Source organism: Dipteris shenzhenensis, chromosome 3 (assembly GCF_047967505.1).
Source record: "Dipteris shenzhenensis isolate YYH24624 ecotype China chromosome 3, Dip_SZ_1.0, whole genome shotgun sequence".
Taxonomy (NCBI): Eukaryota; Viridiplantae; Streptophyta; class Polypodiopsida; order Gleicheniales; family Dipteridaceae; genus Dipteris; species Dipteris shenzhenensis.
Window position 1 is genome coordinate 36838154 of NC_141598.1, and position 27950 is coordinate 36866103.

The following is a 27950-nucleotide window of genomic DNA, read 5'->3' on the forward strand; positions in this document are numbered from 1 at the left end:
ACCCGCTCTGATACCACTGTAGGATCGGATAGAAGAGAGAGAGAGTGCAGGTAGCAAAGAGTCGTAGTAGAACAGCCATCACGTCAAATCTTAGATGATGAAAAACATACAAGGTACTTGTACCTAGACCTAGGACTAAGTGTCCTAGGTGTCACATAGGACTAAGTGTCCTATGTGGCCTAAAAGGCACTAACACTACAAGTGCCTACACTTATGCCTACAAGGCACATACCATGGCCTATAGGGCATCACTAGAACCACCAAAAGATGGCCTACAGCACATATTCCTACAAAAGGTTCCAGAGAGAAGGGTGGCTGCCATTATGGCACTGCATGCAGCGCAAGTTGCTAAAGGTGCTGCTGCCATTGCTGTAGATAATCCACCATCTGATTCATGTAGGTGATTTGGGCAAGCATCTGAGCCATAGTAGGCTCGGGCAAATGGTGGTTGTGGAGGAGGAGCTTCGCCTGCTGAATTTCATCAGAATTTGAGTAACATCTATAGGTGTTGACGAGCCATGAAAAAACAAGGAAGAAGAGAACACCTGGCTTGAACTCAGAGGATGAGAAGGAAAGAATCAGAGAAAAGCTTGGCATAACCTCTTTCGAAATCCAGCAAGCAGCTCCCCTTATCTCGCGAAGAGACCTCAGTATAAGAGATGAAGGTAGGGCAGGTATTCGGGAGCAAATGAGCTGGTGCACAACACCAAGTTATGAATGGGTGAGCAAAAATAAGAGGTAAAGCGAGACAAGAGCGTCAAACAGTGTGGCAGGGCAGCAAGACGCTGCGAGCCACTATAAAGGGAAACCAACCATCCAAAGAGGATTTCGTTCCACAAGAACGGCATGTGTGCATGCCTAAAAAGGTAAAAGGAATGCTTTAAGCTATCTCACAGACAAACAACAGCTCAAAAGAACCAGCACCATAACCAGCTTCTCGAACACTGTCTGGTCACCCATCATTCATGGGCTATCCTCAGCGCATAGCCATGATTTCTCCCTAAAATTTTCCATAGATATATCTATATGTGCCTTCATAAGACTAGGATAAATCCAATCTTACAAATTGAAATGTTTATAAAACAAGTGAAAGAACAAAAGGGTGCTTGTAAGGGAACAGATTTATCACCTATTTCTGCAAGTCTACAAGCGCCTTACAAAATAAACCAGACCGACCACCAATCAAACAAGGGTTTTCCAGCCTCCACCATAACACAAGTATATACGCAGCAATTCGACACATAACATGCATTGAGATTCTCTTGGTAAACACCCTCTCCAAATTGTGATTATACACAAAAATACAAAGCAATCAAGCAAACACAACTGTGCATCACAGATAGAGGTTGCTCTGATACCAAATGAAACACCCCCTGAAATGTCAGTCCCAACTAACCTGGGCGTTTAGGACCGCGTCTCTATCTCCAAGCTAACCTACAAGACCACCAAATGTCAATACACAAACACAGGACACATCTGGTGTAGGCTAGTACGTCACCTCCCGACTGTAGATCCTTGCAGGATCACCCCCGAGCTAAAGGCCATAAACTAACCTCCATAATACTAGCCACATTATATCCAAATGTGGACAAACACATAAAGTGCTGTGTATGACCCGGGCATAGGAATGGCCTCAGTAGGAAGCATGAGGCGTTTTGCCTTCTTAGGAGGAGCTGCAGGGAAAGCACTCGTACAAGGAAGCCCCCACATCGCTTGCAAAGGTCACTCATACATATCTCAAGCGCATCCTGAATGGCACTGGCCAATATGACTGTAATTTATTTAATCCCATGGAGGCATTTGCTTATGGTGACTATTCATCCAAGTCAAGATACCTTGATGCCATGGCTCTCCTCATATGGGATCTACACGACAATACACAGGCACATTGTATTCAAACATCCAAGGCATAGCTATTGAGGGACTTGGTGCAAACCTTGGGTCTATAGACAGTATCTTACATGTTACGTTGGGTCAACCCAGTTATGTCAAAATCTTAGATTAGCATTGTGCTACCCTCAAAGTTGGACGCATCTCACCAACATGAATGTCATCATATCCAAAGATCTTCAACTAAAGCCTGATTATAACTAACCACCTCTAAACGATGACTCACCCTAATTACCAAAACTAACTACCCAATAATTTTAAAAGGTAGAACCTTTAGAAGTTGCCCTGCACTGAAAAAATAAATACTTCTAACACTTATCTTGAATTCTATGCCCCTTTTTGCAATCTCAACACTACACAATGCTTGAAAACTGATAGCCTAATAGCCCAGAAGTCAGATCAGCTTTCCACTTCCATACCACCCCTTCATCTTTATAAAGGAGCCATCTCTAAGCAGTCCACTCCACACACAAAAATGTGTGCCACTTTAATAGTGTTTTTTCTCAAAAACCTCCTGCACTACTGCGATTTTGTTGCTACCAGCCTTATTCAAGCTCTACCATCACCCTTTCTGGCTCATAAATGAGTATTTCCCATTCTGCAAGTATCATTTAAACTCATGAAAACTTTACAACAACCACATTAAAAGAGCTAAAAAAAAAATCTTTATGATCTGAAATTTCTGTGATAACAAAATAACAGAATACAGACGACAACAATGCAAACAGGGCAACCTTGTGATGAATAGTAAAGGATTTCCATGACAGCTCTTGTTTCCATTCTGCCTATCTCACTCCCCTTTCACCTCTAAAGCGGAGGCTAAGACATGATCACTAATAATCACTTCAAAGGCATATATATTAAACCTCTTGGAGAATCTAATGTGTGTCCATGCTCATGTTCTAGGGATAATAGTTGAGTCTCATCCTGGTCCAAACATCTGAGGAGGTTGTCCCCTCCAAGATTATGCATCTTTTTTTTGTTTTCCCAAGTTGTTCAGCTCTCTATGTGTCGAAGTGAGCATGACAAGGTGGAATTCACAGAAATCTTCATGATTGCTCTTTGTTGAGTTGTTTTGTAAGGTTCTTTCTCTATTAGGTTCATAAAAGTTCTAATGTTAAGAGTTATGCTCATGCTTAAGATTCTCTATCTGCATGAATCAACTATTCAACTAAGATTTACATGGACCTCATTCACTGTTGGAAGAGAAGCAGAGATTTTTGGATATTTGAGTCAAGGTTTCCAGGTTTTTTTGTTTTCAATAAAATATAATAAATGGACTTTCATTTGCAGTCAAAAATGTGCCTCGATAGACCTTACTGCCTTTAGAAAAGATCCCTCCACATCAAAGAGGAATTTGGGAAAACTCCTGAAGTCTGTCCTTTTTGGATCCCTTGAGTCAAAAATTCTCTATCTATCCATTGGGGTGGTTATATTTGACATCACTGTGAACGCAGTCTGTTTGGAAGAGCAGCAATCTCATCCACGCAAAGACCTTTTAAAGCCTCAGAAAAATATAATCACTTCGCAAAATCCAAATAGAAATCTCATAAAATCACAATTCAATATCATCACTCCACCAGTTCCAACTGCCACAATGGCATTTATATTTAAACTAATGGACAGAAAGCTAGGTTAATGACCAAAAAACATTAAATTTTAACCTAATACTTGTAAGGAATGACTCACAAATATTGTAGATGACAAAGGGTTGTTCTTTGGTATCCTGCTTTGCAACAAACCCAGCAGATTCCACCGTAATCAATACAAGAGCTAATCGCATCCCATCATGGACCTGGCAACCAATACAAAAAGTAAGAAACGATATTTTTTCCTTCCTGTCAAAAACCAAACAAGCAATACCGAAATTCAAAAATAAGAGATTGGCTTTATGAATTTTAACTACCTCAGCACCTTGGCTTTCATCTGCCCTAAACATCAGTTTCTCTGTGTTCAATAGTCTTCTTCCTCCACGTGTGGCCGGGAAGGAGCCCCCCTTCAGCAATTCAATGGTAAAGCTGGCTGGTATCTTCAATCATAACAAAAGTGCAAGATTACTATTTAAAACTAGACAAACAAAAGGAAGTAGAAGCATACGGGAAGGAGGGAGGGAAAAGCAGGCAGCAGCATGTGTGTGCACAAGCGCCCCTCTGTGTGTGTGTGTGTGTGTGTGTGTGTGTGTGAAGCATTCAGGGAAGGAGGGAGGGAAACAGGCAGGAGCATGTGTGTGTTAGAATTATAGATATAATTCAGCAGTGACCAATGTAATTTAATAAGCTAGTTAGGGGCACTTTTCCCTCTTTAAGAGGTTTTTCCCCCTAACTGCAGTTAGTTCACTAACTATGGTTAGTGACTACTAAGGTTTTGTCACTAGGACAAAACCTTATCTCTCACTCTTTTAGTTGTACTCTCACACTCTTCTATTGCAACTAAGCTTTCAAGCTTTCAGCTCTCAGCTCACTCTCTCTTGCTCTCTCTCTCCCCAATACTCACATTTGGTATCAGAGCCTCGTTGAGCTCCTGCTCCCTGCCCAAGCTCCTCCTACCCGGATAGTTCGAGCTCCTCCTCCTGCTGCATTCCCGTTGGAGCACGCCATCCGTACAAGCGTCGTCCGTACAATCTGTACGGACTGTTCACATGCAATTTCGTACCTCATCCGTACCTCCTCGTACTCGTCCGTACCTGCCCGTACTTTGCCGTACATGCCGTACCGTACTTGCTGCTTCTGTACCTGCGACGCCCTGCCATTCGCCATTTGTCATCGTACAGATCGTCGTCGCCGTACTGTACGTGTAGCGCTGCATTCCGTACTGTACCGTACAGCTTGTTGCCGTACGCATGTACTTCGCCGTATTGTTTCGCAGATCCGTACGTCCGTACAGCAGATCTGCTCGTCCGTACCGCACGAGTATTTCCGTACGACCGTACAGTCCAGCTGCAAAAATCCGTACTTGCAGATCTGTACCTGCACATCCATACAGGGTTTCCTTCATCTGCAGGTGATCTTTGGCAGGCACATTTTGCAGACAGCCATTGTTTGGCTCAGTTTTTGAGAGTACATTTGGGGCATCTTGTTTGCTGCAGACATTGCAATCAATTTGCAGAATCTGCTTCAGAAATTTGGGGCTTTTTGGTTCTGCTTGCAATCTTGCAGACAAAATTTGGGACTTTGCAAATAATTTCAAGCTCGAAATTTGGGGCTTTCAATTCTGCGGTACAATTTCTTGAAGAAATTTGGGGATTTTGTAATTACACTGCTATTTCGCAGTGAAATTTGGGGATTTTGCAGACAGAGCGCAATTCTTGCAACATTTGGGGCTTTTGATCAATTTGCCCCTTTCTGGTTGCAATTTCGGGCCTATTTTGGGGCTTTTGTGTTAAGCGTGGGATATCTTAGAAAACATGTATGCAGCCCGGAATGATGCAAGCATATCTTTCTTGAAAAGAGAGTTAAGTAATACACATATGGAAGAGGGTGACTCCATGTCAGTCCACCTCACAAAGCTACAGGATCTCAGAGAGCAATTATTGAACATAGATGAGATTATTCCTGATTCAGAGATGATTACCACCACTCTGAATTCTCTTCCTGAGTCTTATCTCAGCTTTCATACCTCGCTGAACTTATCATTGAGGGGGGGTGCAAATCCTCTCACCTTTCATGAGTTGATAGGACTTTTGCTTCAGGAAGAGCAGACCAGGAAAAACTTGGCTTCACGTGCAGGTGAACAAGCTATGCTCTCAAAGTTCAAGTCAAAAACAAAGGGACAGGCAAAGACATCAGTAAATCAGCCTTCCAGTGGGTCAGGACAGCCTTCACAAAAGGCTAAAAATGATGCAAGTAAGCCCAAGAAGAAGGGTTTTTGTCATTACTGCAAAAAGCCAGGTCATCACATTGCAGAATGTAGGAAAAGGCTTGCAAAAGAGAAGAAAAACAGCTCCGGTATGGCTGTTTCAGATTCAGCTCCTCATGCATCTGACAGTGGGGATGCTGCACCCAACTTTGTTGGACAGGATTATGCCTTTTTATCCTGCATTTCAGATTCTAGGCTGGGTGCTCCAGATGCTCGAGATAGTACAGCCACTTGTAATGATGTTACATATGCATTTTTAACTTGCAGTTATGACTCTTCTATGGATGCATCTGCTTTCAGTGTCAATGAAACACTGAATACTTGGTATTTTGACAGCGGTGCATCCAAGCATATCACTTCTAGGAAGTGTCTCTTTACTTCCTTGCATCCACCTCCCGTTGGTAAGAAAGTCACGTGTGCCAATAACTCGTCATATTCAGTACGTGGCACAGGAGAAGTTGAGCTTACTGCCATTGATGGCTCAGTTTTCAGACTTTCAGATGTCTTATATGTGCTTGGTATCACCAAGAATCTTCTTTCAGTGTCCACTCTTAACAGGGCTGGATTTCAGGTCATCTTTGAGGATGACAAATGTGTTGTCCGAGACAGGGAAAATGATTATGCCTTGAGATTATCTGGTACTCTGTTGCGTGGGCTTTTTCAGCTTGATCTTTTTGAGAAAAGAGCAGCCCATGCTCTTGCATTTTCTACTCCTACTGCTGCCATGCAGAATGCAGAATTATGGCATGCCCGATATGGCCACATGCATTACAACAGCTTGATGACACTTCAGAAGCACTCTATGGTTGATGCATTGCCACCTCTTGAGATACCTCCTCCACATGCCTGTGAAGGGTGCATTTTAGGCAAGATGCATAGATTTCCCTTCAAAAAGGATGGTTCAGTTAAAGCTGTACGCAAATTACAGCTTATACACAGTGATGTCTGTGGTCCCATGAGGACTCCATCATTGGGTGGTCATCTCTACTTTGTTACTTTTATTGATGATTACTCCAATTTCACTTGGGTCTTTGCATTTTCTACTCCTACTGCTGCCATGCAGAATGCAGAATTATGGCATGCCCGATATGGCCACATGCATTACAACAGCTTGATGACACTTCAGAAGCACTCTATGGTTGATGCATTGCCACCTCTTGAGATACCTCCTCCACATGCCTGTGAAGGGTGCATTTTAGGCAAGATGCATAGATTTCCCTTCAAAAAGGATGGTTCAGTTAAAGCTGTACGCAAATTACAGCTTATACACAGTGATGTCTGTGGTCCCATGAGGACTCCATCATTGGGTGGTCATCTCTACTTTGTTACTTTTATTGATGATTACTCCAATTTCACTTGGGTCTTTGCATTTTCTACTCCTACTGCTGCCATGCAGAATGCAGAATTATGGCATGCCCGATATGGCCACATGCATTACAACAGCTTGATGACACTTCAGAAGCACTCTATGGTTGATGCATTGCCACCTCTTGAGATACCTCCTCCACATGCCTGTGAAGGGTGCATTTTAGGCAAGATGCATAGATTTCCCTTCAAAAAGGATGGTTCAGTTAAAGCTGTACGCAAATTACAGCTTATACACAGTGATGTCTGTGGTCCCATGAGGACTCCATCATTGGGTGGTCATCTCTACTTTGTTACTTTTATTGATGATTACTCCAATTTCACTTGGGTCTTTGGGCTGAAGCGCAAATCAGAAGTGTTCATGGTGTTTAAACACTTTGTAGCCATGGTTGAAAATGAAACCGGACTCAAGATACAGACATTGCGCACAGATAGAGGTGGGGAATACTTGTCTGCAGATTTTGATGCTTTTCTGAAAGGCAAGGGTATTGTGCATCAGCTCACAGTGAGGCTGACCCCTCAGCAAAATGGCAAAGCTGAGAGGAAATATAGAACTCTTATGGAGATGGATAGATGTATGCTGAAAAGCAAACACATGCCTCACAAATTCTGGCTTGAAGGTCTGATGTGTGCCAACTACATTTTAAATCAAGCTCCCACTAAGGCTTTGAAAACAAAAACTCCCTATGAGGTCTGGAATGGGAGAAAGCCTTTAGTGGATCATTTCCGAGTCTTTGGATGCCTTGCATATGCTCATGTGCCAGTTGAATTTAGGCACAAGTTGTCAGATAAGGCAATTAAGTGCATATTTGTTGGGTACAGTGCAGAAAGCAAGGGGTACCGTCTCTACAATCCTGCTACACGCAAGATCATTGTCAGTAGAGATGTGATATTTGCAGAAAATTCAGCTCACACTCAGGCTGAATTTCATATGCCTTCTTCTTCAGAGGATGTTCTTGAGGGGTTACTACCCATTGCTTTGGGTTCCCCTGCTGATATTTCTGATGCAAATCAGAATTTACAGCCACCTCCCGATGCTCCAATTCAGCCACAAGATGTCTTGCCCCCTCCACAGGCAGTGGAACAGGTGGTTCAGCAAGAAATTGCAGACATACATGCAGCAAAAACAGTCCCAAACTGGCTGTTACAGACTCTCAGAGAGAGTAAGATTGATGCTCCATTACCTCGCAGGACTCGCAGTGCAGCAAGGCACATGGAAGGTGCTAATTTAGTGGAATCAGCATATGCAGGTCCTCTTCTCGATGAGGAGGAGCCTGCAACATTCGAAGGACAATGTGCATTGGATGAATGCCATGCACGATGAGTTGCAGTCCATTAAGAAAAATCAGACTTGGGATGTCGTAGACTTGCCACCACGTAAACATGCCATTGGTACACGATGGGTTTTCAAGGTGAAACGGAAGCCAGATGGCTCCATTGACAGATACAAGGCAAGGCTGGTTGCTAAAGGCTATGCTCAGAAAAAGGGCATAGATTATGAGGAGACATTTGCTCCTACATCCCGGATGACCACCATCCGATCTGTTATTGCAATGGCTGCACATTTTGAGTGGAATGTTCATCAGTTGGACATAAAAACAGCCTTCTTAAATGGAGACTTGCTGGAAGAGGTTTATGTCAAACAACCTCCAGGCTTTGAAATTACAGCAAATGCACTTCAGGTATGCAAGCTAAACAAAGCTTTGTATGGGCTGAAACAGGCCCCCCGTGCATGGTATGCCAAGATTCATGCCTTTTTGACCAGCAAGGGGCTGCACAATAGTCCTACTGAGAGCACCCTCTACATCAAGATGGATGGGGGGGAAATTTTAGTCATCCTTCTTTATGTCGATGACTTACTGCTCACAGGGTCCAATGAAGATAATATTGCAGATTTCAAAGCTGATTTGCAGACCACCTTTGACATGTCAGATTTGGGGCTGCTTCACTTTTATTTGGGGATCCAGTTCTCTCAAGAGAGACGTGGCACTGTTATGTCTCAGTCCAAGTATGTGCAGAAACTCTTGGACAGATTTAACATGCATGATTGTAAGCCCATAGCCACTCCCATGGAGCCGGGGCTGAAACTCACAATGCATGATGCAGGAGAATCAGTTGATGCCACATCTTACAGTCAGGCTGTTGGATGTCTCATATATCTCTGCAACACTAGACCTGATATTCAGTTTGCAGTATCTCAGGTGAGTAGGTATATGCACAGCCCAAAAACTATGCATTGGCAGGCAGTTAAGCGCATCTTCCGTTATTTGCAGGGCACGAAGTCTTTTGGCTTGTTATTTCCCAGGGGGGGTGACTTGCAGATGCATGCCTACAGTGATTCAGATTGGGCTGGTGATTATGACACTAGGCAGTCCACTAGTGGCAATTGTTTCTTTTTGGGTAAATCTTGCATTTCCTGGCTGAGCAAGAAACAATCTACAGTGGCTACCTCATCATGTGAAGCTGAGTACAGGGCAGCTTTCACAGCAGCAGTTGAATGTGTCTGGCTGCGACGTCTATTTGCTGATCTTCATCTGTCATTGGAGGGTCCTCCAATTCTCACTAATAGTCAGAGTGCCATTGCAGTGGCAAAAAATCCAGTGTTTCATGCTCGCATGAAGCACATTGAGGTTCACTATCACTACGTCAGAGAGAAGTTGCATGCAGGAGAGATCAGTATGATCTTTGTGTCCACACATGACAACGTTGCAGATTTTTTCACCGAAGCACTACCACGTGAAAAGTCTGAGGCATTTCGCAGTGCCCTGAACTTATATCCATTTGGTGATTGATCAGCCTTGTACATGACATTGGCACTGCAGGGGGGTGTTAGAATTATAGATATAATTCAGCAGTGACCAATGTAATTTAATAAGCTAGTTAGGGGCACTTTTCCCTCTTTAAGAGGTTTTTCCCCCTAACTGCAGTTAGTTCACTAACTATGGTTAGTGACTACTAAGGTTTTGTCACTAGGACAAAACCTTATCTCTCACTCTTTTAGTTGTACTCTCACACTCTTCTATTGCAACTAAGCTTTCAAGCTTTCAGCTCTCAGCTCACTCTCTCTTGCTCTCTCTCTCCCCAATACTCACAATGTGTGCACATGTGCCCATCTCTTTCTCTCTCTCTCTCTCTCTCTCTCTCTCTCTCTCTCTCTCTCTCGACCTCTCCTCAGTCTAGCCGACGATGCGGACGTGAGCGAGAGCCAGAGCCACGATAGCTGCGCCAGCGGACACACTCACACATCCGGGTCCATGACATCTCGTCTCTGCTCTCTGCCCGCCCCACCGGGGTTACCGTTGCCCTCATCCACAGGGCCACCCGTCGCCCCCGACGACCAACTCGACTAGGCCGCGTGACGTCAGAGGCCAATCATCTATTGCACGGTTTTTTCTGGCCTCCCATTTGACGGCCCCTCTATGATTGGTCTCTGACGATCACCACCTGCACATATATATTGTATCTCCCCCCTCTGCCCCATTTTTTGTGCCCCCCCCTTCTTTTTTATATCATCTGGAGGTAGACACATATTTTTTGTATCAGGACTAGACACACCGTCCATAACCTCTTTTTTGTAGAAACGGTTGGCTGGCCCGTTTTCAGACCGCCACCGTTATGCTCATTGTATCAGTTATCTTTAGTCTCATAGACCTTCACGGTCTCCCGAAGACTTTAATAAACTTTCTTTCTTTCTTTCTTTCTCTCTCTCTCCATTACAGCTAGATGCTGCATTTCAGGTCATCACGTATCTGTACCGAGTCAGGGAGTATGGGGATTACACATCCAGGCGTAGCACGATACCATGGCTAGCATTGTCCTCTTCTATGGCACTTGCAGCAGGGGGGGACCAGAGATGCTGGTATGCACACACAGAGAGATGGTTTGCAGGACTCGCGCTCCACATGGACAGACTACCTCCTTTCCAGTACAGCATGGATGCTCCTTTTTCTCCCCTCCTATCACATGAGGTCAACCAGGTTATCCATGAGGATATACTACAGCTACACACATTCCGGACTTGGTTGGGCTCAAGTGATCTTCCAGTGAAGCTGGGCTTCTATAGAGATCACTTCTTACATCACAGCGGAGGGTTTCATTGATCCACTAGGATACACGCAGATTCACCTACCCCACTCGCTGAGGATCTCTCTTGGGTAGTTCCGGGTCTCTTCACACAAACTTCGTATTCAGAGCGGCAAAGCGGAGCGGTTACCCGGGGAGAGGTGCATATGCACACTATGTGACATGCAGGAGGTTGAGACAGAGGAGCATTTCATCTTCAGGTGTCTTGTCTACTATGAGATCCGAGGGCATTTCTACTGCCTCTTCAAAGGAGCATGGATGCTCCTTTTTCTCCCCTCCTATCACACGAGGTCAACCAGGTTATCCATGAGGATATACTACAGCTACACACATTCCGGACTTGGTTGGGCTCGAGTGATCTTCCAGTGAAGCTGGGCTTCTACAGAGATCACTTCTTACATATCACAGCGGAGGGTTTCATTGATCCACCAGGATACACGCAGATTCACCTACCCCACTCGCTGAGGATCTCTCTTGGGCGGTTCCGGGTCTCTTCACACAAACTTCGTATTGAGAGCGGCAGAGCGGAGCAGTTACCCAGGGAGAGGCGCATATGCACACTATGTGACATGCAGGAGGTTGAGACAGAGGAGCATTTCATCTTCAGGTGTCTTGTTTACTATGAGATCCGAGGGCGTTTCTACTGCCTCTTCAGAGATAGTTATGGAGTTTTGGCCCGTTTCCTCTCCTACCCAGACCAGCGATGTTTGGCTGAATTCATTCATGAGGTGCTTAGACACCGCGATAGGATACTCCAAGCACAGAGACAGGAGCAGACTTCCTCCTCAACTGACACTTCTCAGAGCTCTATCACGGAGTTCTTTCAACCAGATCACATAGACCCCCACGAGGCGAGGCCTCGACATGACCATGACCTGGAGCCTATGACCCGACAGCTTAGACAAAGGGTTGACTCACAGATCATACTTGGGGACATCCCCTCCTTGTTTAGGGTCGGAGCTATGACGCAGGAGACGTACCAGGACTGCACCCTTGGGGGGGTGACAGCGCTCTATTGCTGACCTCATGCCTCCACTTCCATAGCCTCATCCATCCTGATGTCCTACTGCTATTGTTGATGATGATGATGGTTATGATGATGTCAACGATGATGCTGAGATTGATATATATATATAGTCAAGATATGACTATGTTGTACTTAGGATTTAGTACTGTCATTTGGTATGGATGCTCGTTTAGTAGCTCCACTACCACAGTTCATTGTATCAGGTTTTTCACAGTCTCAGAGACCCATCGGTCTTCCAAAGACTTTAATAAACTTTCTTTTCTTTCTCTCTCTCTCTCTCTCTCTCATCCTCATCTGCTAGTACAGCAGAGATAGATCTATTGAATGAATCTACCTCAGCTCATTTGAGTTACATTGTACTGCACATCAGCAGAGCCATACTTTCCACTCTTGTCTTTCTTTATTGAGCAAGAGGTGACCACAGATGCCGGTATGCACGCGCAAAGAGATGGTTTGAGCAACTGGGGCTCCACATGGATAGACTCCCTCCCTTCCAGTATAGTATGGACGCGCCGTTTTCTCCTCTCCTATCACACAAGGTCAACCAAGTCATCCATGACTCTTTTACAGCTACACACATTTCGGACCTAGCTGGGACCGAGCGAGCTTCCAATGAAGCTCAGCTTCTACAACGATCATTTCTTGCATATCACAGAGGAGGGTTTCATTGACCCACCAGGATACACACAGATCCACTTACCCCACTCACTGAGGATCTCTATTGGGCAGTTTTGGGTCTCTTCACATAGACTTCATATCGAGAGCGGCAGAGCAGAGGGCCTACTTAAGGAGAGGTGCATACACACATTATGTGACATATAGGAGGTTGAGACATTATCAAACCCTAGTACTCGAGGACAAAGGAGTTTCACATGCACTGAAGATCGCCATTGGACAGATGCCGGTGTTGTGACTCGTCCCATCAACTGAGGATTGAGGCAGGGAGAGCTACAGGTATACCCAAAGAGCAGAGGATTTGTATGCTATATACGCTGGGGGCGGTTGAGACAGAGGAGCATTTTCTTTGTATTTGCCCAGCCTATTATGAGATACAGGGACGCTAACACTGTCTTTACCTAGAGGGGAGTGGCTTCGGTCCACTATCACGATTGATCCATTTCCATGACCAGGTCTATATTGGGCTCCATCTGATGGAGATGCGCCGGCACAGGGAGACACTACTGCGATGGATCAGAGAGAAGCACGTGGCGGCTAGACCACAGAACATGGAGGCTGACCGTGGCTGATATGAGGGCAGCCTCGATCAGCAGAGAGAGCCGATGTAGTGCCACTAAGGGAGGGACACAGAGATCACGCACGAGACAGAGTGCCCAAAGTACATTCTATTGTGGTCTGACCTATCATAGCTCTTCTCTAGTGGGACCGACAAAGATGAAGGGTCACCCTGGACATAACCTAGAGAGTTCGAGATCGAGGAGACCGTGGCCCCCGCCGGCTTGACAGACGCAGATACGAGATATTGTCACAGCTCACCAAAGATCCATCACTGTGCCGGGCTTCGGTTTCTGAGTCCCAGCTCTGAGATCGACTTGATTCAGCTTGTGCTTGATTGGTGATTGACTGGTTATGATTTTGCTAGCATAGATTAGTACTCAGCACGGGCCCTAGCGCATCCTTTGCTACAGCCCACTAAGGCTTGTATGACTCTACTTTTTTGCGCACTTTGTCCCACAGGCCCGCAAGGCCTCCCGCGGACATTACTACATCTCTCTCTCTCTCTCTCTCTCTCTCTCTCTCTCTCATCCTTTTGACCGAGCACCAGTTGAGATCGTTTCATCCTACACATACTTCGGGGTTCTGTTTTTAGGATCTATCTTCACAATGAGACCCATGATGCAGGCCCAGCTGAGTAGAGGTTACACTTCCCTGGCCCGACTGGAGAGACAGTGCTTCCACTCACACTTTCAGGACCCACGGACCAAGGTTCTCCTTTTCAACTCCTTGGTCCAACCTGCGGGCATGTACGGTAGCACTTGTTGGGGACCAAACCTCTCCAACACAGAGTGGACTCGAGTGGAGAGATTACAAATTCTCCTACTCTCACGAATGATACGCAGCAAGCCATCTGTCCCTCATCAGATTATCCAAGCTAAGTTCGAGGCATCTCCTCTGCAATTAGATACAGCATTCCAGACTATCACTTATCTATACCGAGTGCGCGCATACGGCTTGTGTACCACAAGCTACCTTGGCTAGCACTAGCAGCTCGAGGTGATCAGAGATGTTGGTACGGACGCACATGCGGGTGGTTTGAGAGATTGGGTTTTCATATAGACAAAAGCTGCCACCCTTCCAATACAGCATTGACACTCCATTCGTCCCGTTCCGGGGCAACAAATTCAACCCAATCATCCGGGAGGATCTCCTACAGCTACACACATTCAGGACATGGCTAGCATAGGCAGAGCTCCCTGTGAAGCTAGACGGTTTCATCATTCCACCAGGATACACCAAGATCCACCTACCACATTCACTCAGGATTGCCCCGGACAGTTACGTGTCATCGCACCGGCTTCGTATCGAGAGCGCGCGTGCAAAGCGGATACCCAGGGAGAGTCACATCTGCACTTTGTGTGAGCGCCATGAGGTGGAGTCAGAGGAGCACTTTCTTTTCCGTTGCCCAATCTACTATGAGATCCATGGACGATACCATTGCTTTTTCAGAAACGCGTTCGAGGGCCTATCCAAACGACTCCTATATCCATACCAGAGATGCCTGGCAGCTTTTATTCCGAGGCGGTCCGGCATAGAGATCGTCTTATCAGATCGAGGAGATGAGCAAGGGACCGTGCCCAACCCATCCCAGAGTACAATCACAGAGTTCTTCCAAACCGAACAGGTTGCTGTCACAGTTAGCAGGAGAGGCAAAGACCCTGACACCGAGAGGCGACACACCAGGCAAAGGACAGACTTACAGATCACTCACTGACATCTCCTCTCTATTCAGGTCTAGATGGCAACTGTCTGGGGTTACAGTGGCGGTCATCAGACGCCGAATAGCGGCCAGGAGGACACAATAGGTTACTCATCAAGATAGCAAACAACGATCCATTACTGGCTTCCTACCTGCACACACTATGTCTCCACATGAGGATGATGATATGATGATGCTAGGATGGCTGTTTAGGTTTTTTTTTTTTGTGGACATGTACTATGATATCACTGACTATGTTTACAAATTTTCTAGCATGGGTTAGGATGCTCGCTTAGTAGCTCCATCCTTTTGCTCACTCTATCAGGTTTTTCTTCAGTCTCATAGACCATAGATCTTTAGCAGACTTTAATAAACTCTCTCTCTCTCTCTCTCTCTCTCTCTCTCTCAGTACAGTACAGCATGGATGCACCTCCTGAGTTGATCCCGCAAGATGAGATCAACCGTATTATACGGTTAGACCTCCTCCAGCTTCACACATCCCGGACTTGGGGGGAGGACCAGGAACTCCCTACCAAGACCCAGTTCTATCGCGACCACTTCCTACGAGTATCATAGGAGGGATTCATTATCAAACTCCAGTATCTCAAGAATAGAGAAGTATCTCATGCGCTGAGGATTGTCATTGGTCAGATGCGGGTTTCATCCCATCAGCTGAGGATTGAGGCAGGGAGAGCAACGGGTATACCTAGAGAGCAACAGATTTGCACGCTATGTATGCTGGGGGCGGTTGAGACAGAGGAGCATTTCCTTTATGTTTGCCCAGCCTACTATGAGATTCGAGGACGCTACCACTGTCTCTACCTAGAGGGGAATGGCTTCAGTCCTTTGTCACGACTAATCCATTTCCATGACCAGGTCTGTATCAGACTCTATCCGATGAGATGCGATGACACAGGAAGGCGCTTCTACAACAAATTAGAGAGCAGCAGGGGTTAGTCAGACCACTACAGGACATAGAGGGTGACCGGGCACAACGGCACATCACAGACTTCTATACATTTGCGTCAACCGCCGGACACAGTGGAGTGGAGGAAGAGGAGTTAGCCGATATGAGAGCAGTCTGGATGAGCAGCCAGCACAGTACCGTCGAGAGAGGGACGCAGAGGCCACATGTATGACAGAGAGCCCCCAGAGTACACTCTATTGAGGTCTGACCTATCACAGCTTTCCTCAGAGGAGACCAACAGAGACGAAGGATCACTCTAGACATAGCCCAGAGAGCGAGGAGACCACGCCCCCCGCCACAACTCGAGACAGCTCGACAAACGCAAATACGAGATATTTTCGCAGCCCACAAGAGAGCCATCACTGTACCAGGCTTCGGTTTCGTCCTAGCGACTAGATAGATTGATTGATATGATATGATTATGATTATGATTATGTTTATGATTATGATTCTGTTAGCATAGATTAGCAAAAGGTGGTCCATATATTGAAGCATTGGATGAGTGGCTATGGCAAATAGTAAAGCACTGAGGGGACAGCCTTGCCGAACAGAACAACCAAGAGTCCAGGTTGTAGAAATATCCCCTGAAAGTATGCACGCAGCTTTACTATCTTGATATAGCCAATTAATAACTTGCTGCATTTTTGTGCCAAATCCCAAGACTTGCATTGTTTGTGAAATAAAGTCCCACTGAACAGTATCAAAAGCTTTGGCAATATCAACTTGCAATAGCAAAACATCCTGCTGCATATATTTGGCATATTCTATTCCAACATAGGCATTAGCAATGTTGTCTGTGATATGCCTACGAGTAACAAAACCATATTGCGCAGGGTGCAACCCATCATGCAAATAGTCTTTTATCCGATCAACAATCATTTTGGTAGTACATTTATAAATAACTGGCATAAGCGTGATAGGTCTCCAATCAACCAAAGATTCACAGATTTGCTATTTTGAAAGGAGTTTAACAAGACCTCTCTTCCATGTGTCTGGCATTTTCTGAATTTGCCAAGCAGAATTCACCATATGCAGCAAAGTATGCTTCAAGAGAGGCCAATATTCTAAAAAGAATTCAATTGTAAGACCATCCCATCCTGGAGATTTCCATCTACCACACGATTTAATTGCATCTAACAATTCCCTTTCAGTAAAAGGTTCCTCCAATTCCAAGGCTTGAGTGTTGGAGATAATAGGAGAAACATGCTGTAAAAGTAAATTTCTTGCAAACAAAACCTGCGGTGAGGGAGGATCTACATAACCAAACTGCTGAGAGAAATGATGTACACAAACAGAAGCAAGCTGTGACCGTGATGTAGTCCATGAACCATCAGGCATAAGCACCCTGCAAATGTTTGTTTTTAATCTCTTTTGACATAAGCTTTTAAAAAATTATTTGGAAGAACAGCCTTCATCTGTGAAAGCTCTGTCTTACTCTGGTCTCCCATTTAGCAAGTTTCCTGTGATCATTGATTTGGAGACAATGTTTAGCTTAGCATAGTGTTGTTTGCTCATGCAAGAGCGAAGGACGGAAGTGACTAAGTTCAGTGAGGTCTTGGCAAGTCAATTTAGCCTGAGCAACAGTTTTCCTCAGAGTCTTCATGTAAGACTTGCCATAACCTCTAATTACAACTTGCATTTTGGAAACGAAGAAATCCCATGCATTATCAATACCAAAGTGGCTTTGAGATGATAGAGATTGATAGGCTTCAGTAACCATTGCCTTGAAATCAACATGCTGCAAATAGCTATTGTTCATAATCAGATATCGCCTTTGAGGCAGTCTATCATCTGGCATATCATGAAAAGATAGCCTCAACCATAACGGTGCATGATCTGAATGCACAAATGCATAGTCAACCCACATTTTGCATGTAAAATCATCATTTTGTTGCGAGGCTACACTATACCAGCGATCCAGACGTGCCTGGTAGCAAGAAAGAGCATTATGTTGAAAAGTGTATTCAAGTGACAAAGGCTGCAATTCCTTCCAAAGATCAACCAAATCAATATGAATCAGTAACTGAGACCATGCATGCCTTTCAGAGGTTAACATATGAGTATTTCTTGATGTATTGTCACCCTGTTGCGGAGCATTATTGAAATCCCCACATATAAAGGCATGATATCTCCATGGATATCATTGCATGGCATCCCAAATTGCACTTCTATCCCGAGAAGATTGAGGTGCATATACAGAAGCAAATTCAAACACCTCGCCTTGAATGATGCATTGAAGAATAATCCATCTGCCTTGATTGTCATTTAAAGCAATAACTGGCTGAAGCTCATACTTAATCAAAATGACTACACCTGAGAAAGAGTACTCCCCAGCATTAAAAATATCATAGCCACAGTAATGACCTGTCTTTCCTACATAGACATGCTGATTGTGTTCTTGTAATGCCACGATATCAGGCTGAAATCGATTGATATACAGCCACATAGATTTCCATTTCCTACTGTCACACATCCCCTGAACATTTAAAGTAAGGCATTTGATATGAGCGGACATATTTACAAATATTTATAGGAAAAAACAGTTATGTACAGCAGCAACCTTCAGGATGTCAACCCTACATTTCTACCTCAGGGTCAAGGCCTCTTCCCTGAGAAGAAACATCCGCCTGAGGATTGGACAGCAATGCAGCAACCTCTTCTTCAGGGAAGAGGGTTCTACGAGCTGTCACTGCAGCCCATGTGATTCCAATTCCTGAGTTGACCTCTGGAGAATTTCCACTAGAAGATGCACCATTCCAAGTGCGAGGGGGTGGAGGTCGTCGAACAGAAATAACTTTTCTTGGACTTTGACATCCATCAATTGGAGTTTTTGGTCCCTTTGCTAAGAGTTGATAGAAGGAAGCGAAGGAAAAGAAGCGTTCCCATTTGAAACAACTAGGACTTTGCCTTTATCCTGATTCACAAAAAACTGTCTATTACCTTTAAGTTTATTCCCAATAGAGGCAGGGGCATCCTTATTGGGCACCTGAGCAGGCAAAGTAGTAGGAGGCATTTTGTGCCGACTCATTGGGCACTACGAAGCCATGTGCCCAAATTTTTTACATTCAAAACAAGCCCCTGCAAATAATCCCCATTTCAATTTATAAAATGCACTTTCCATGTCAACATTGTTCACCGTGACTGAATAAGACTCCGGTGTGGGACTATCAGTATCCTAGAGAATGCAAAATCGATTAGAGTTGCCGTTAGGCTGCGGTGGGCAAACCACTTTACCTAATGTCGCTGCAATTTTAGGCAAGAGTGAGGCCATGCATTGCGGGAAGTCTACAACTTCAACCCAGACCAGGCATCGATGTGGAATCAAAGCCTAATAATCCCTTGTGGGGGACCATGGCAAAACGTGCACCATTTGCTACCCAAAAAAGAGTGGTGAATGTTCCAAAAGCATTTGCATGTGAATCTCATCTACCATAATGATCTCAAAAAAGCCTCCGGCTGCATAGTGTACCTTACGAACAAACGAGCCAGCCAGTGTTCGGGTCAACCAGTTGCCTACCTCTGCAGCAGGGCATCCAGCGTAGGAAAAATAAAATGACTGCATTTTTTACATATTCTCTAACTGGATCCACAATTTCATCCACTTCAACCATGAGACCAACCGATGGAACAGAGTCTTTCCACTCTTTCCTTGTGTCTGCAAATCCTTCGTGCATGACATCATAAACCAGTTGTGCTTCAACAGAATCATGCACGAGGTCATGCTGACCCTCAGCCTGCTTTTGCTTTTTGCATTGAGCTGATCGATCCATTTGAAAAGTTTTTTCATAAGAGTATTCAGCCATGTCTTCTGAAGAAGATGGAACCCAAAAAGGGCGTACCTGTAAAGTGATAGGAGAGAAAAAACAGCCCACAAAGAAGAAGAAATAGTGTATTTGCAAGGAGAAGAAGAGGAAAGAGATATTTAAGGATTTAGAGAGAAGAAAATACAAGTTTTGGAGAAAGAAAAGAGAAAAAAACCAGAAAAAGATCCAAGATGAAGTAGAAATCAAAGAAAAAAGAGAGGTTCTAGCGATGGAAAGAGTACACAATACCCAGGAACCAAAAAGGAGGAAGAGAACCCTCAGAGCCAGCGGTTAGAGGCTCTGTGTGTGTGTGTGTGTGTGTGTGTGTGTGGTGAGAGAGAGAGGACCTGCAGGCCTTGCTCCAGCCCTCCCATCAGCTCCCTAGCCTCTTTAGACCAGCCCGTCTGCCTCAGCTACCTGCTGTGCCATATCAGCATCCAAAAAACAGTGTTTTGGGGCATTAATTACCTGCCATACAGCTCGCCATAGCTCCGTACAGTTCCGTACAGGTGTACGGACCTGTATAGCCTTGTCCGCCTTCTTCAGGCTGCTGCTGCCGGCTCCTTTCTTGCTCCTGGGTCGCTGTTGTACCGGGTTTACACTCTCTCTCTCTCTCTCTCTCTCACACACACACACACACACACACACACTCACACACACACACAGTCCTTTGTTGCACAATTCTAAGGCCCCCCGATGGGGAGTGCCATTAGCATGTCAAGATGAGACTAGTACAAAAGGTTGCTTTGGGCAAGGCACATTCACATGGGATTCACCCTCCATACCAAGGGCACCAACCCTAGGATGATAGATCCCCCCCATCATGGGGACCACTTCTATTGGCCACCTTTGAGGGCCCTTGGAAAGGCCACATCAGGCCAGTCACATACCTGCCCATATGAGACTGAAAATAGGTTGACCAGTCAACCATTGGCCAAGTAGCCTGATTATAAAACGTCCAATTAACCATAGGCCTTGTTCAGCCCTTAAGGCTATAAATAGAAGCCTAGACCCTACAACTTGAACACATTGAAAACCAACTGGAAAATGCCTTTGCATTGCACTCAACCTACATTGTCATATCTTGGGCAACTTGTACTAGCCTCTTTACCAGCCAATTTGATTAGCATAAAGCAGTTGAGTTATGTGCACATGGTATTATGATCTCTGTTTGATCTAGTCTTGTGGCTACTATTGGGTTTCACATTAGCAAATATGCTCAGATCAAATTTTACAAATAAGGATAGCCCTTTTGATCAAAAAGACCTGGTCTTGAGTACATCCTCCGCAGTACAAACCTTGAAGCGAGTCAACAGCTTATCAACATTGAAATTATTCTTTAAATTTTCATAGTTCTCTTTTCCAGCATGTTGCAGGCCCGTCGACTTGGTAAAATATTGCAGCAATTGAAGTATTGATTGGGACAGTTTTTAACACTAGTGCATGCGAGCTTGCATGCGAGCTTGCTATTTTTTTACCATAGTTTGCTTGCACTTTTATACAGCCTATTGGAATGTCTTTTCACTTCATATGGCGTGTAGCAATGCTGCTTGTGAGCCTTTAAAAACAAGAACATAGGATAGGACTTTTTTTTAATTAAACTTTGGATAGCACTCCATAGTCATTATGCTGAACTAAAGACTTGCAATGGGAGACAACGTCGTTGCAAATCACAGCAGTTTAAGCAGATTTGAAAACAAACACCCGATTGGCAAGCTGTGCTAGAGTCACTTTCAGGGATGGTCGATCATTCTGGTTGGACAGATGGGAGGGAAAAATGATAGATGGCCAGCCAATTGCATGCGTGCGTGCATGTTGGAGAAGGGAGAAGGGGGCGGGGGGGGGATGGCAATCCCCAACCCATACAAAGGGATTGCTGGCAAAGTTTGAGAGAGGGGATAAAGCAAGTTGGAGCACCAGAGCTACGGCAAAGTAAGCTAGGATGGGGGCAAGGACACTTTGTAGTGGAGATAGGCAAAGGTAGAATCAAGCAAGGGAGCAGGAGAGGATACAAGAGAGCTGATAGCAAGATTGCACAAGCAGCAGCAAGAATTTGACGAGCAGCTGCGGGAAATGGCTAAAATTCTGCCCAGATTGGCCCAAAAGGACAGCTTGTAGGGTCACCCATGCACTCAGCGTACACATGGGCCTTCCCTTGGAGTAATGGAATCCTTTTCAAGCATTAAAGTACTGCATGCAAGCCATGTATCTGCTTATCACCTTCAGCCCTGTTTGCAGCTCAGTAGCTGCTCAGTATCCAGCAATTTATTGGACCAGCTTTCAAATTCAATCCCTGTCCAATCTTTACCCTAATTTCGATGCTCAGTCTTGACTCTTGCAGCCAGTTGCCTGCTCCAGTTAGCAGCCAGTTGAGCCAGTTCACTGCTCAGTTTGCAGTCAATTCTGGCTGTCTTTTATGAACTCTTCGACCAACTCCTGTATCAGGGAGCTAGTTCATTTGCAAACAATTTTTGCTAGGTAATGAAGGTATAACAATATACTGTTACTAATGTGCGGCAACAGTGAATATAGTGCAGGCCTACTCTCTCAGAATTGGAGATCCCTTGGAGAACAAGAAGCACAGAGCTTATTCTGAAGTTATTTCTTTGTTTTAAGTAGCAAAGGCTATGGTAGAAATATGTTGGGATTTCAGTCTGAATCCATGGAAGCGTGGCAGGCATCTTTCCTTGGGCTTGGAGAACCCCATGAAGGCGCATTATATGGAAGAGCCTTGTGAGTCATGCAAGCATGCTCTTGGTTGCCCCAAGGATCCTTCACACAAACTTTGCACAACTGCACTAAAAAAGTCTCCCTCAACGGACATGAATCATTACCATTCCAATCAACCTGATGTCTTCACACCAATTAATATGGCTCTGATACCAAATGAGATCATCAAGAGCCATTTGCTCTAATGCTCACGCGTCTACAGGATGCCACAAGATTAGATCAACTCAAAGACAATACCTGCACATCAAGACTGATGCATAGAAGGCAGCCCACAACCGGCCCTTCGTTGGACTCCAAAATATCCAGTCCTACTTATACCATGGCTGTCCTCGCATGGGGGCCTACATACGGGCCTCTACGAATCCACCTTGGTTGGGCCCTCACCAAAATATCCAGTCCTACTTATATCATGGCTCTCCTCACATGGGGGCCTACACATGGGCCTCTTTGGGCCCACCTACCGCAGACAAGGACAGGGTACTGTACACTCGAAACAATGTCTTGTGCAGAGGATTTGAAAATCTCAAGCAAAGAGTAGAACTAGTGACTAGTCTTTGCACACTCTTGAATGTAAATAACTGAAACGTGTCTTTGCTGAACTAACTTGCATATTGTTAATCTTTTCCTTGCCCAATCCAGATGAAAAAATATAGAAAGGGCAACTTTTGTCGACTAAGGTTGAATGCGTGTCATGCAAGTCAAGGTAAGCCAGCCTGTTCTTGGATTTCTTAGAGGTGCACTCTACTGGCTCTCACCAAATTCCCCCATTAGTTTGCTCATCTACACTTCCCATTAACCTATTCTAAAGGCCCTTAACCTCAGCAAACTGTTCCATACACATAAACTAAACCTAAGAGCCCGATTAAGCTAGGGGCTTGATTTGGTCTTCCCAGTAATCTACATAAAGGCGTAGAGAAATAAATGGAGCAAAAAGGTTTGAAATGCTTATCCTCGTAAATAAGAGGGGAGGGCCCTCATAAATGGCGGGGAAAGGGACGTCCTCATTAAGTAATTAATACACTTTTGAGGGCTATTAGGTGAAGTTAAATGGAGAAGAGCCACCATTGGGTAGTATTTACCGATGCTGGGTAAGAGATTTTCACTTCGTATGACTTGGGCAGCTCCAAGCCTTCCAACTCATAAACGCACCGACCCCTTTGTAAGGCAAGCTGTTCCCCAAAGAGTTCTTTGCCCACTTTTAGTCTCCTGATATCTGATCTGCGCAAGCGATTGCTAACTCACAAAATATCCCGGATACTACCTAAAATTCTACAACATACCAAATAAATCAAAACTTTGTCTTGGAGCTAATTTTCATGACCAGATGACCTACATGGAGGGCAAGATGTCATAATTGCGAAAATCCGTGGCCACAACGAAGGCGGCCTGTAGAAGTGTCGACACCACCAACGCTAAGCGGAACATGCTGCTCCCTGTGTTCACTAACAAAACTGAAAACCCATCACCAGTCTCCCTTCCCTTTCCTGCAGTCCAAACGCCGCGTAAAGGAATCCCGTTAGTAATTACTTCTCACCTGCCACAGCTGCATAAAGTGAATACCAAGGACACGGAGCTCTAGATCACAGCTGTCTTGGTTCTTGACAGGACAAGGAAGTCTATAATCTGCCACAATCATGCAACAAATTAGGCCACAATCAACAAGGGCTTTCACAATGATTTCACAGAATTATCATACATTGTGGAAGATTAACACCCGAGTACGTACTGGATTAAAGGCAAAACGCAGAAACAAAAGAAAGATCTGATCATTCAAGGATACAAAGGTTCGTAGTTCGGACCACTGATGCATGCGTGACGCACGTCAAACCAAAGTGAAATCTGTTCAACGTCAAGTGGATTTGACTTAAGGGCTTTGACCTTGACCTTCGACCTTCTTTTTGCCGTCCATATGATCCCATCACATCTGTTCTCTCTCTTGTTCTTTCTTGAGGAAACCTTTGTCTTCTTTGATCTTGGCTTGTTTCTTGCTTGTCTATGAACATTTGGGTGACATGTTTCTGTATTCTTCTGCTTGTATGGTTCATGATTAGCTTATAGTAGATCTAAGGATAAGACAGAATCCACTCTTACCTCAAGCTAGGAGGAGAGAAATGAGAGTTTCTCCGCTTTCCCTCAAGCTAGGAGTAGAGAAATAAGAGTTTCGGAATGACCTTACATGATACTCAGAACGCTCAAACTACAATAGTCACGAGTTTGACACGTGAGAAACCTTCTAGAGCTTTTGTGAGTAGATTGGAGTATAGTACTTGAGGATGCCGCAAGAGTTGAAGACTAAAGCAAAGAGTTATAGTAAGGACCAATCTTGTACACACTGCAGCATTACTTAAGTATCAGTTTTACTAGTAAGGTTAGATAAGTACAATGGTGACATTTGGTACTAGGGGAGGTCCTTGTATTTTAGTTTCGGATTATTTTCTCCCCTTGGTTGTCAAACATGGTGTGATCTTACCCTCCTCTAGAGCCCAGTGGGTTCTTCTTTTGATTGGGGGTTGCAAGGTTTATACCCCCAATAACAGAGGGGATCGTGTATTGTTTTGGAAGGAGTTGCTTCTCCTTGGCCCCCATTGTAGATGGATGACACTGCTATCTTCTTGGAGGCCTCTCCTCAAACTCTCGCTTCCTTCAGGACAGCTTTGGATTTGTTTTGTACTACAGCAGGTGCTCACATCATTTGAAATAAGTCCAATGGCTTTTCGATCTGTAACGATGACACTCCAGATTGGGGGGCTAATTTGGATTTCACATGGATTCAAAGGGGTGTGTCAGTCAGATACCTAGGATGCCAGGTTAGTTTGGGTATCTCTTCTTTGCAACAATTTACTCCTATGTTGGAGAGCATTAGGAGGAAACTCGTTTTCTAGAGTTCAGCTAGACTGGACCTTGCATCCAGAGCAGTGGTTGTGAACCAAGTTTTGCTGGCCAATAACCTAGTATGTGTGCTCTTGTTGGTGCAGTTCCAGAGATTGTATCGCTCAGCTCATAAGGCCTATCAAAAAAATTTTATGGACCGGGCTAGATGGCACTACCGACACTATTGTCGAAGTAGCTTGGGATACCTTGATTCTTCCCACACATGAGGGGGGTCTAAATATCATAGAGCTAGACTTGCAATGCAGGGCCTTGCTTTGCAAGTTTGTGGTTAGAGGGCTTATGCCTAGGGATGAGAGCCTTGGAAAAATATATTCATTCATGGTATTCAGACTTGCAGCCCCTCCTCAAGGGGAGATCAGATGGACAACACTAGATGGATCTTCACCTTAGCCCATCTCAGGTCTCCTGCCTCCCCGCTTATGGTTGCAATTTTGAAGGCTTGAGCCAGCTTCAGAAGTACCCTTCGGAGAGTTCCTCCCTCCTCTATCGAAGAGATTGACAGGCAACCAATTATGTGGAATGACAGTATACTTGATGAACATGGTAGGCAGCTTGGTATGTCTCACTATGTAGTGGTCCAGGTGGGAGAGAGGCCCTTCCGCCTCCGTAGGTTCTTGGAAAGCCTTCAAGAGGCTTCTAGCTTCCAGAAGTTCGTGAATAGCAAATGGTTAGTCACCTCATAGGATGTGCAGGGAGGATACCTCATATTGATGCAACCCTTCCTCTTGATTGGGTGGATACAAATGGCAGGCCTATTGTTTGTTCCATGTGGATGGGGGCTTTCTTGAGGACAAGCATTCTTCTCCAGGTTATAGCTTTTTTGGGGCACACAAGGATGCCTTAGTTTTTGATGTACAGGCAAGTGGCAGGCTACTTATTTCTTCAAAAGATATTCTTTTGGGCATGCCTTTTCAGCCTGTCAAGAACTTAGGCTTTTTGGATCAGGGCAAGGACTCTGCATGGCATATTGATACAAACCCTCATCTTTCTCTTTCGGGTTCTTGGAGGTTGTGGATCAGACTTTTTGGATCAGGGCAAGGATTTTGCATGGCATATTTATCCAAACCCTTGTCTTTCTCTTTCAGGTTCTTGGAGGTTGTGGCTCTTTGGAGGAGTCCCCATAAAGTTTCTTCAGTGGGACCCCAGAGAGTGGGAATGGATCAGTTGTAGAGGTTAGAGACCTTCCAAGGCCCCTCATTGGGAGAGTTATCAGGTTTTCACTGATTTGCAGAGGCTCTTCTGGCAGAGGCTTTGGAGATCCCTAAGAAATAGAAAGGTCACTCTATTTTTCTGGCTTTCTATTCCTAGAGGGATTGCAATGAACAAGTGGAGATCTAGATTTGGGGCAAACCCCACTTAACCTAGGTGCTCGTATGCTGCTATTAAGTCAATTCATCATTATCTATGGGACTGCAATCATGCAAGAGCCATTTGGATGGGAATTTCTAGGATCCTCAGTACTTTTGCTCCTTGTTTCTTCATGGCATGGGGATCAGTGTCTTGGCTCTCCCTGTCAGGGCCTCACATCTTCTTTGAGTGGCAGGATGCTTCTTGGGCCATATCGATTCGACGTCACCCAGTCAAAACTTGCTCTCTGGAGGATGTGCCTATCTCCCGCTATAGACCAGTACTACATGCTAATGGGATACCGCTTGGGAGATACTGGCTAGCATCACTGCTTGGCAGATTTAGAGGGCTAGATGCACAGACGCCTTAGATAGATCTTAGGTCCATCCTCACACACCCTGGCCAGTATTTGGGCTGACACTATTCACACACTAATGGCCAGTTGGGCGAGCATGCAGGGCTCTTCCCGGGCAGCCTCAGCTAGGAGGGTTGTATTCCTTAGGGAATGGAGGGGTTCCCCTTTTTCTTAGATTCTACACCAGGGTTGAAGTGGCACTTTTATCCTCAACCTTGGTTTCTTTCTAGCTCATTTTGAGTTTTCTGTTCCCTATTTTAGGGGGGTTTCCTCATGTACAGCATGATGTATTTCCACTTTGAGCTTGCTCACGCGGGTATTTTTCATACTTAATAGAAGTCTTTTCCAAGGGAAAAAATAAGTACAATGGTGACACACTAGGAAAGAGTTGGTTGTAGGCTAGCCTAAATATATTAGGAGTAAAATGCTTAGTCGACACTCGTAAGGACTCAACTAGTTATGCCATTGAAGTGGGTCAACAAGTTCTGTACTATTGTTGGGGAGAGCAAGTTGTCAAGCAAACACTAAAGTTGTTTTCCTTTCCCTATACAACGATAGATGCAAATGAATCCTAAGAGTGTCAATAGGAGGTATAAATATATTATATGTAAATACTACCATTGTAGTATGTTGGTGCATCCTTTGTCGATCAATTTATGGTTTAAAATTGCATCAAAAAAACAAATTTTGACCTTGTTTGA

General features: G+C 44.8%; 1 protein-coding gene across 8 annotated transcripts in view; it reads right to left on the reverse strand.

Annotated features, from left to right (window-relative positions):
* The window catches only part of LOC147903729 (uncharacterized), a 37189-nt gene extending 12552 nt beyond the window's left edge, over window positions 1-24637 (reverse strand). Inside the window, exons 1-6 of one of the 8 annotated variants that reach the window (XM_087372771.1) lie at window positions 24455-24637; window positions 24190-24278; window positions 23989-24106; window positions 23735-23873; window positions 3797-3919; window positions 3580-3685 (exon numbers count right to left, since the gene is read on the reverse strand). In XM_087372771.1, coding sequence (XP_087228897.1) covers window positions 3580-3685; window positions 3797-3919; window positions 23735-23873; window positions 23989-24080 — 460 coding nt within the window. In that variant the 5' untranslated portion in view covers window positions 24081-24106; window positions 24190-24278; window positions 24455-24637. Of the gene's footprint in view, window positions 1-3579; window positions 3686-3796; window positions 3920-23734; window positions 23874-23988; window positions 24107-24189 lie in introns of all 8 variants that reach the window. The other 7 variants (XM_087372774.1, XM_087372770.1, XM_087372775.1 and 4 more) reach the window with 7 other exon arrangements.
* Window positions 24638-27950: the final 3313 nt, after the last annotated feature.